This window comes from Hylobates moloch, unplaced genomic scaffold (genome assembly GCF_009828535.3).
Source record: "Hylobates moloch isolate HMO894 unplaced genomic scaffold, HMol_V3 SCAFFOLD_28, whole genome shotgun sequence".
NCBI classification, from domain to species: domain Eukaryota; kingdom Metazoa; phylum Chordata; class Mammalia; order Primates; family Hylobatidae; genus Hylobates; species Hylobates moloch.
The window spans coordinates 1278631-1289185 of NW_026652303.1; the positions used below are offsets into that span (position 1 = coordinate 1278631).

The 10555-nt window shown below is 40.1% G+C and overlaps 1 protein-coding gene across 1 annotated transcript in view; it reads left to right on the forward strand.

Annotated features, from left to right (window-relative positions):
• LOC116463154 (nesprin-1-like) overlaps positions 1-10555 on the forward strand; it is a 532795-nt gene that overhangs the window by 308012 nt on the left and 214228 nt on the right. The window contains exons 77-81 of the mRNA XM_058434482.1: positions 1042-1307; positions 3447-5607; positions 8690-9027; positions 9224-9368; positions 10038-10256. Of these exons, the coding sequence (XP_058290465.1) occupies positions 1042-1307; positions 3447-5607; positions 8690-9027; positions 9224-9368; positions 10038-10256 (3129 nt within the window). The remainder of the gene's footprint in view (positions 1-1041; positions 1308-3446; positions 5608-8689; positions 9028-9223; positions 9369-10037; positions 10257-10555) is intronic.

The window sequence follows — 10555 nt, forward strand, 5'->3', positions numbered from 1 at the left end:
AAGTGCTGGGATTACAGGCGTGAGCCACGGCACCCGGCCAGTTTTATTAACATTTTAATTGTGATTGAACCTTGCTTTAAGGACAAATTTTCATATATCAGTCAGGGGATTTAAGAGATTTTTTTTGGGTAGTGGAAGTAAATGGAAATGGGAGTGAGCAGTGGGAAAGTATGGAAGCCCATGAACCAACCCCTTGGAGGAAACACTATCCAAAGAAATGATCCTCTGGCCACATGTTGGGCTGTCAGAGATGGTATCTTAGAGGTTTCTTTTTGCTGTGTATGCAGGGAGTAGATGAATATAAACCATTGCCTTTCCACTTTGCGAATGTACTCCAGCCTTCCCCAACTTTGTACATAGCACCACTGCCCACCTGGTGACCCGAGCTACTTTGCCTTGTCTGTTACATTTGGAAGGTTTCTGTCAGAGGCGTTCAAACCAGAGTGACTCCATCTTGATTAAGGGCTGGGTAAAATGAGGCTGAGACCTGCTGGGCTACATTCCCAGAAAGTTAGGCATTCTTAGTCACAGGATATTTAGTTAAGGGAACAGGTTAATAATGTTTACTGAACAGATCCAGAACCTGACAGACCCAGGACTTAGCAGACTTAGGAAATGTCTTAATGTCCCGATATCTTGAGAATAAAAGCACTCTTAGTTTAAGAATAAATTTTGAAAAACATGAACTCCTTAAAAATTCTTAGAAAACTAATGCCGCACTTCAAGGTAAGATAATGACTTTTTTCATTAATGACTGTAATGTTTCACATGTATTAGTTTTTCTTTATGCCTCTCGAAATAGTACAATAAAAGAATATACCACAGCTACGCTGAATCTTGCACACAGGGGAATTAACATTCATAAACAGGTATGGTGATTTTTAGATTTTCTCTTTGTTTCCCATGACTTATTATACATTCTTCAGTTTTTTCATATTAAGAAACTTAGAGTGTTTAAAGGTCTTATGTCTGTATCGCTCTCTATATTTATTTGGGGATTTCTTAACACATTACATATTTTTTGTTGCTGTTATCCTTTAGGATTTTGTTAAGAAACTACAGAGCAAACAGGCATCCGTAAACACCATAATAGAAAAGGTGAATAAGTTAACAAAGAAGGAGGAGTCACCTGAACACAAGGAAATAAATCATTTAAATGATCAGTGGCTCGATTTGTGCCATCAGTCTAACAACCTGTGCTTGCAAAGGGAAGAGGATCTTCAGAGAACAAGAGATTACCATGACTGTATGAATGTCGTTGAAGTGTTCCTAGAAAAATTTACTACAGAATGGGATAACTTGGCCAGGTAACAGAAATTCTCCCATGGGTCACCAAAATGCTAAGCCAGACATTTCTTAATATCTATAAAAATGTAAAATGTGCCCAGGTGCAGTGGCTCATGCCTGTAATCCCAGCACTTTAGGAGGCCGAGGCGGGTGGATTAGTTGAGGTCAGGAGTTCGAGACCAGCCTGGACAACATGGTGAAACCTCATTTCTACTAAAAATACAAAAATTAGCTGGGTGTGGTGGTGCATGCCCGTAATCCTAGCTACTTCAGAGGCTGAGGCAGGAGAATCACTTGAACCTGGGAGGAGGAGGCTGCAGTGAGCCAAGATTGCACCACTATACTCCAGCCTGGATGACAGAGCAAGACCCTGTCTCAAAAAACTAAAATAAAATGTCTTAGGTATAACATCTATTGTTTATTATTATTAATATTGGTAAGTAGAACATCATTATGAACCTAATGTTTTCACATGGATATAGAGTCATGGTTCTCCTAGCTTGATATTGATTTAACTAGTGGGTAAAAGAGAAATGTTTGAAAATGGTACTATTTTCTCTGTGACCTCAAAGAATATTCTAAAAATATTTCTAATTTTGTTTAATTACAAGTTATGGGATATCATCTATGAATTCATGAAATGAATCCTTCTTGGACCTATATGCTCCCTAGGTTTCTTATCAAGTCTATAAGGTAATGAATGCATTCTGTGTAATTCAGTCAGGTTTTTTTCTTATAAGAGTCTAGAAATGAGTGAATAATCCAAATTCAGTTAATTTGTGTCTTTTGTGATTTTGTAGTGATTGAACCCCTCTTAGCTTTCTTCTTTGAAAAATAAGAATACACACACACATACCGGATCATTATATGAAACCATTCCATACTTTTGATCACCATAATTGTTAAAATCTATATTTCTTCTGCACCGATTTACTAGCTTACAGCAAAGAAAACTGCAAATATTGTTCTAGATATCATGAAATCATAGTGGGGATTTGGGGTTTTTTTGGTATACCATTTTCTGGTTTGTTTGCTTTTCTTTGATACTTAACATTTTACTGGTCTTTGGGATTAGTCCAGTAAATATTAACAACTCATATTTCTGGCTCACAATAGGCCCCACAGATACCTGAGACTTAACATGTCCAAAACAGAACTCCTCATACTGCCTCCCCACCCTACCCTGCTTTTCATACTTCAGAACTGATCATTTAGTAAAGAAGACTACAAGATTCCATTTTTTATGTGTGCTTCATAGTCAAAGGGATGAGAATTCTTTACGTTTCACACTTATTACTAAAGATTACTAACAATAAGCAAAAAATATCCAAATACACAATTAAGTAGCCATTAGATCTGTTGGTTATATCTTACAGATTGTACTACCTAGAACTATATTGTTTGTTGGACCCTCCTCACAAAAGAAAGCACATAAATCATGCATCACTTATTAATTTCTTTCAGTATCATTTTCTAGAGTATACTAGATCAGTGCTTCTCACTGTTTAACATTACACAAACCATCCAAGGATCCTGTTACCATATAGATTCTGCTCAGTTTATAAAAGCCAGTGGAAGATAAAAGCATATTCTGATTTGATTGGAAGGCATTAGCCAGAAAGAAGTAGGCAACTTGATTTGATTCAACTTCTACTATTGACTTCTGATGAGACTTGTATTCCATAATTACAGCACTTCTGTCAGCAAACCATGAATTGAACTACTCTCAATTATTCTAAGCTCAGAAGATCCACTTAAAGAAAATGGTGAAGTGTCAGCCAGGAGTAGTGGCTCATGCCTGTAATCCTAGCACTTTGGGAGGCTGAGGCAAGTGGATCACCTGAGGTCAGGAGTTAGAGACCAGCCTGACCAACATGGTGAAACCCTGTCTCTACTAAAAATACAAAATTAGCCGAGCATGGTGGCACATGCCTGCAATCTCAGCTACTTGGGAGGCTGAGGCAGGAGAATCACTTGAACCTGGGAGGCGGAGGTTGCCGTGAGCTGAGATCACAGCATTCATTGCACTCCAGCCTGGGAAACAAGAGCAAAACTCAGTCTCCAAGAAGAAAATGGTGAAGTGTAATTTAGCATAGTATGAACAAACATCGATATTGACTACAGCTAATTTGCTCTTATACCTTTCCATGTATTTTCAGATCTGATGCAGAGAGTACAGCTGTCCACCTGGAAGCTTTGAAAAAGTTAGCATTGGCATTGCAGGAGAGAAAGTATGCTATTGAAGATCTGAAAGATCAAAAGCAGAAAATGATAGAGCATCTGAATTTAGATGACAAGGAGTTAGTCAAAGAACAGACGAGTCATTTAGAGCAACGTTGGTTTCAGCTTGAGGACCTCATTAAAAGGAAAATCCAAGTGTCAGTCACCAACTTGGAGGAGTTAAATGTAGTGCAGTCCAGATTTCAGGAGCTAATGGAGTGGGCAGAAGAGCAACAACCCAACATCGCTGAGGCCGTTAAGCAGAGCCCTCCTCCAGATATGGCTCAGAATCTTCTCATGGATCACCTGGCCATCTGCAGTGAACTGGAGGCCAAGCAGATGCTCCTGAAATCGCTCATAAAGGACGCAGACAGGGTCATGGCAGATCTTGGTCTCAATGAGCGACAGGTCATCCAGAAGGCCCTCTCTGATGCACAAAGCCACGTGAATTGTCTCAGTGACTTAGTGGGCCAGCGAAGAAAGTACTTAAACAAAGCCTTGTCCGAGAAAACCCAGTTTCTCATGGCAGTGTTCCAGGCCACCAGCCAAATTCAGCAACATGAGCGAAAGATAATGTTCCGTGAACACATCTGTCTGTTACCAGATGATGTGAGCAAACAAGTCAGAACATGTAAGAGTGCACAAGCCAGCCTCAAGACTTACCAAAACGAAGTCACTGGACTTTGGGCCCAGGGTCGCGAACTGATGAAAGAAGTCACAGAGCAGGAAAAGAGTGAAGTGCTGGGGAAGCTTCAGGAATTGCAGAGTGTCTATGACAGTGTTTTACAAAAGTGCAGTCACCGGTTACAAGAACTAGAGAAGAATTTGGTTTCTAGGAAGCATTTTAAGGAAGATTTTGATAAAGCTTGCCACTGGCTAAAACAATCAGATATTGTTACATTTCCTGAAATCAACCTAATGAATGAGAGTACTGAGCTTCATACACAACTGGCTAAATACCAACACATTCTTGAACAATCTCCAGAATATGAAAATCTTCTACTTACGCTGCAGAGAACTGGGCAGACCATATTACCATCGCTGAATGAAGTCGATCATTCCTACCTCAGTGAAAAGCTAAATGCTTTGCCCCAACAATTTAATGTAATTGTTGCCTTGGCTAAAGACAAGTTCTATAAAGTCCAGGAAGCAATTCTTGCTCGGAAGGAATATGCTTCCTTGATTGAGTTGACAACACAGTCTCTGAGTGAACTTGAAGCCCAATTCTTGAGGATGAGCAAAGTTCCCACTGACCTGGCCGTTGAGGAGGCTCTTTCTCTGCAAGATGATTGCAGAGCCATTCTGGACGAGGTGGCAGGCCTTGGGGAGGCGGTGGATGAACTGAACCAGAAAAAAGAAGGTTTTCGCAGCACAGGTCAGCCTTGGCAGCCAGACAAGATGCTGCACCTTGTCACCTTATATCACAGGCTGAAGCGACAAACAGAACAGAGGGTTAGCTTATTAGAAGACACCACCAGTGCTTACCAAGAACACGAGAAGATGTGCCAACAGCTGGAGAGACAACTGAAGTCTGTGAAAGAGGAGCAGTCCAAGGTGAATGAGGAAACGCTGCCTGCAGAGGAGAAGCTCAAAATGTATCACTCCCTGGCAGGAAGTCTCCAGGACTCAGGGAGTCTCCTGAAACGAGTAACCATACATCTTGAAGACCTTGCCCCACACCTTGACCCCTTGGCTTATGAGAAAGCCAGGCGTCAGATCCAGTCCTGGCAAGAGGAGTTAAAACTGTTGACTTCTGCCATTGGTGAGACGGTGACAGAATGTGAGAGCCGAATGGTGCAGAGTATAGACTTCCAGACTGAGATGAGTCGCTCCCTGGACTGGCTGAGGAGAGTGAAGGCAGAACTCAGTGGGCCGGTGTACTTAGACCTCAGCCTGCAGGACATCCAAGAGGAAATCAGAAAAATCCAAATTCATCAGGAAGAGGTCCAGTCCAGCTTGAGAATCATGAATGCGCTGAGTCACAAGGAAAAGGAGAAGTTCACAAAGGCCAAGGAGCTGATTTCTGCGGATTTAGAACACAGCCTCGCTGAGCTCTCAGAGCTGGATGGAGACATTCAGGAAGCCTTACGCACCAGACAGGTGGGTATAATAGGACTTCACTTCTCTATTTCCCACTCTGCTTATTTGTAAGCAGGTACAAGAAATTCGTTTGCTTGGTTGTAATTGCTTCTTTAAATATTTCTTTCTAAGTACTACACAGAAGCATCTTCAGCAGTGACTTAAATGGTTATTTTAATTGTTTTTTGTTTTGTTTTGTTTTGTTTTTTTGGGTTTTTTTGAGACAAAATCTCGCTCTGTTGCCCAGGCTGGAGTGCAGTGGTGCAATCTCGGCTTACTGCAACATCCGCCTCCTGGGTTCAAGTGATTCTTGTGCCTCAGCCTCCCGAGTAGCTGGGATTACAGGTGCCCGCCACCACACCCAGCTAATTTTTGTATTTTTAGTAGAGACGGGGTTTCATTATGTTGGCCAGGCTGGTCTCAAACTCCTGACGTCAAGTGATCTGCCCGCCTTGGCCTCCCAAAGTGCTGGGATTATAGGCAGGAGCCACCATGCCTGGCCAGGTGATTTTAATTGTTTATGTGCATGATATTCATTTTGTGTGGTTTCCATCTTGACTTCACTTTGCTTATAACAGTGATGCCTCAGTGATTTCTCACCTTAAAAGAGATGATAAATGGTATTAGTAACATAATTAATATTATATATTTGTACATGGATAGTACAACTGATTAACAATGAATAATTAGTGATGCCCTTTGTAAACAATGTGAAGGCTGGTATTTCTAAAATCAGTGCTAGATGAAGGGTCTAAATGGAGAGAAGCAGACAATGCAGCCCTGACCTTGCTAATAAGCCACATTTTTGTGGGGTATCCCATTAGTTGCCCCATCTCTTCACCCTTTCTGTGGGGATGAGGGCTGTCCTCCTGCTTCCCTGTAGCACAGCAGAAGAAAGACTAGAATACTCGTAATTACTTGACTTGGGGATAACAAAAAGAAATGGGGGCACGTACAAAACTTCCCAGATTGGCCTAATTGCAGCTTGCTCTGGGGCTTGCAAGTTCTGTGCATTCAAAAATAAGAAGAGGGCCGGGCGCGGTGGCTCACGCTTTTAATCCCAGCACTTTGGGAGGGTGAGGCGGGTGGGTCACCTGAGGTTGGGAGTTTGAGACCAGCCTGACCAACATGGTGAAACCCTGTCTTTACTAAATACAAAAAAAAAAAAAATTAGCTGGGTTTGGTGATGCATGCCTGCAATCCTAGCTACTTGGGAGGCTGAGACAGGAGAATCGCTTAAACCCAGGAGGCAGAGGTTGCAGTGAGCCGAGATCATGCCATTGCACTCCAGCCTAGGCAACAAGAGTGAAACTCTGTCTAAATAAATAAATAAATAAATAAATAAATAAATAAAATAAGAAGAGAAAAATAGTGCCTAGAGGATTACTTCCTTTAATTTCTTGGCCCATTTTCTCCATGTCTGTCTTTAGTCTCTGTGATTCTAGGAGATGTCAGCCAACCGTTTAGGTAAAGGATAGTTTTCATCAGGATAATACAGCAGCTACAGCCTGGGAGGAGGGCACATCTGAGTTTTAATAGCAGCTATTTGATCTCAGGCAAATGACATCCTATAAGGCTCTGTCCCTCTTTGTAGAAGAGAGATATTAATGATTCTTTTATTAGGTTTATCTTCTTAGCATTGGGTCTGACACGAAGTAACCTCAGATGAATCTTAGCTGTCATTTAACTATATTTTCTGCAGAGGTTAAGGTTAACACTTCAAATAGTAAAAATTTTAATATTGGATAAAATCATAATAAACTTCGTAAAATTCTGACTTTTTAAAGTAAAAACTATTTAGCACACTTTAACCTTTTCATGTTGATTCAAGGCTATTGTTTATAAAAATTTTAAACTATTTTTCTAGAGCTATTAGTATAAATAGAGATATAGAATCTAGAATGTACAGTAAGAACAGAAGTTACCAGAAATTTTCATTCTTGAAAAACATTTGTCAGGTAAGCTTACTTCTTTTGGTGAGTTTTGAACTAAAATGTTAAATCTACTAAGATGTCTCTGCTTGTGCCATCTTGTCTTATTGACCATCTTGGTCCAAATAACTAAAGGTCATGGTTCCTGGGGCATTTCTTATTCCCTCCGCTGATTCTATGCTTTGCTGTCCCTGTTCTTTCCTTAATTGGTGCTTATCTTATGGGTACTTTCTCTACCTTTTCTATGCATCTTCGCTTGCACAGTCGTGGCTTATCTTGTCTAGTCATTGATGGCTGGTTAGAGTGTTTCTTTTCCTTCTGGAATTGAATGGACCAGCCTTCCAGACTTAAACTTTTCAACTTTTCTATTTTAGTCTCTATACAAGACTCACCGGTTACTATTTTGCTTCCAGAAATTACTCTGTGGCTCTGTGGTCTGGTAAATGCCAGTTTGGAAGTTTGACGTTGCTGTGTTTCTTTTTTTTTCTTTTCTTTTCCTTTCCATGTTTGTTTGTTTGTTTGTTTTTTGAGAGACAGAGTCTGGAGTGCAGTGAAATGATCTCAGCTCACTGCAACCTCTGCCTCTCAGGTTCAAGCAATTCTTGTGCCTCAACCTCCCAAGTAGCTGGGATTACAGGCATGCGCCACCACACTCAGCTAATTTTCGCATTTTTAGTAGAGACAGGGTTTCACCCTGTTAGCCAGGCTGGTTTCGAACTCCTGGCCTCAAGTCATCTGCCTCCCTCAGCCTCCCAAAGTGCTGAGATTACAGTCATGAACCAGCACGCCTGGCCATGTTGTTATACTTCTAACCAATGGAGACATTACTGCACTTTGGTAAACATTCAGTCTGCCACATATTACTAAGCATCATATTATTTCTTAGAGAGGGAAGTTTCAGAACTAGTCAAGATACTGACATAAATTTCTAACCCATTTCTGTCCTTATTATTTAATTTAATGGCAGTAATAAAATTATAACAAGAATAGCAGGAGGAAAAATCAAGGATAACGATGGATGGCACCACAAAAATATTCCACTAACTTATCAATGCACTTACACACATACACCCATGAGACAGAGGACTGGAAAACAAATGAATGAATGAAACTCTTTCCTGCAAACATGTTGCAAAGGAGAGTTGATTATGTTTGCAATTGCTGTTTTTCAGGCTACCTTGACTGAAATATATAGCCAGTGCCAAAGGTATTATCAGGTATTTCAAGCAGCCAATGACTGGCTTGAGGACGCCCAAGAAATGTTACAGCTGGCAGGCAATGGCCTAGACGTGGAGAGTGCAGAGGAAAATCTCAAAAGCCACATGGAATTTTTCAGTACAGAGGATCAGTTCCACAGTAACCTGGAGGAGCTCCACGGCCTGGTAGCCACCCTGGACCCACTCATCAAGCCAACCGGCAAAGAAGATCTAGAACAGAAAATGGCTTCTCTGGAACTCAGAAGCCAGAGGATGAGCCAGGACTCTGGTGCCCAAGTGGATCTCTTGCAGAGGTATTTCGGGATGTTTTGTGTTTTATATTTCAGTGAAATGAATTTCCACACTGAAAGTAGTAATACACGAATGATATACATTAGCACGTAAATTTGTTTTTCCCTCTTAAGTATCATTAGACATACTGACACCAGAGCTTCGTGTAGAAATACGTGATTTCGTGCTACTTACCAGTTTCTGTTGGACTCTTTCAAGATGCACAGCTCAATGGCACGATTACCAGAAAGCAAGGGAAGAGGTTATTGAATTGATGAATGATACAGAAAAGAAATTGTCTGAGTTTTCTTTGTTGAAGACTTCTTCTAGTCATGAAGCGGAAGAAAAATTGTCAGAACACAAGGTCAGAGTTTTGGGCTATTTAAAAAAAAATCCTTTTTCTATAATTGTAATGGGCCTTTGCAACATGATCAATAAATCTTCATTTCTACCTGGACTTTTTCAATATGATAAGGATGTATTTAACCACATTTTATACAAGTTTTAAGTTTATGAAATGCTGTTACCTCCTAGGATTCCCACTGGAAATGCATAGCTAAGATTTTTTTAAAAAGATGTTCAGAGCAATTTGCTTCTGATAAGATATGGCACTTACTAAATGTCAGTAAATACTTTTTGTTGGTAACAGATTAAATAAAACTAAAAAATTAATAACTGAGTCTCCCTTTATCAGAGCAATATAAGGAAAAAATGTAACATACTAAAATATTGCATTTGGTTCACTTACATTTGTGCTGCTTTTTAAAAATGAAAAAATGTCATCTCAAGTAGCAAAATACGCTTTTGTTTTTAATAAATAAATAATATTCACCTTACCTCTTTAAAAAGCTTTAAGACTAAAACTGGTTAAAAAATAAACATAAAAGTAAGAGTACCTAGAGGAGAATAAATGTATGTAGAAACATTTCCTTTTGCAGGTAATTTTGGGCTTTACCAAGATCCATAGAACTTTAAAAAATTAAATTAATCTCTCCCTTGTCTCCTCTCTTCCGTCCTCCACCTCCAACCCTAGGCTTTAGTGTCAGTGGTTAACTCTTTCCATGAGAAGATTGTGGCCCTTGAGGAAAAAGCTTCACAACTGGAGAAAACCGGAAATGACGCCAGCAAAGCCACCCTGAGCAGGTCAATGACCACTGTCTGGCAGCGCTGGACACGCCTTCGAGCTGTGGCCCAGGACCAGGAGAAGATCCTGGAAGATGCAGTGGATGAGTGGACGGGCTTTAACAACAAGGTAGTTTCCACTGTCCATGGGCTCACCTTTCTTTCCTCACTTATTATAACGTATTTTGAAACACAGTATTTTGCCCCTTTTTGAAGTCAGCCTTATGAAAGTAATAAAGGCTTTTTAAAATCTCTGTTTCAATGACATAAAAACTAAGTTATGAAACAAAGTACAAAATGCAATGTGCAGTTTAGTCCCAAGTCACAGTCAAATTATTTCAATGAGAAAAACCAAGCAATTAAATTTTGAAAGGAGAACAAGCCCATTTTACCTCATTTGCTTTCTTTTTTTTTTTTTTTTTTTTTTTT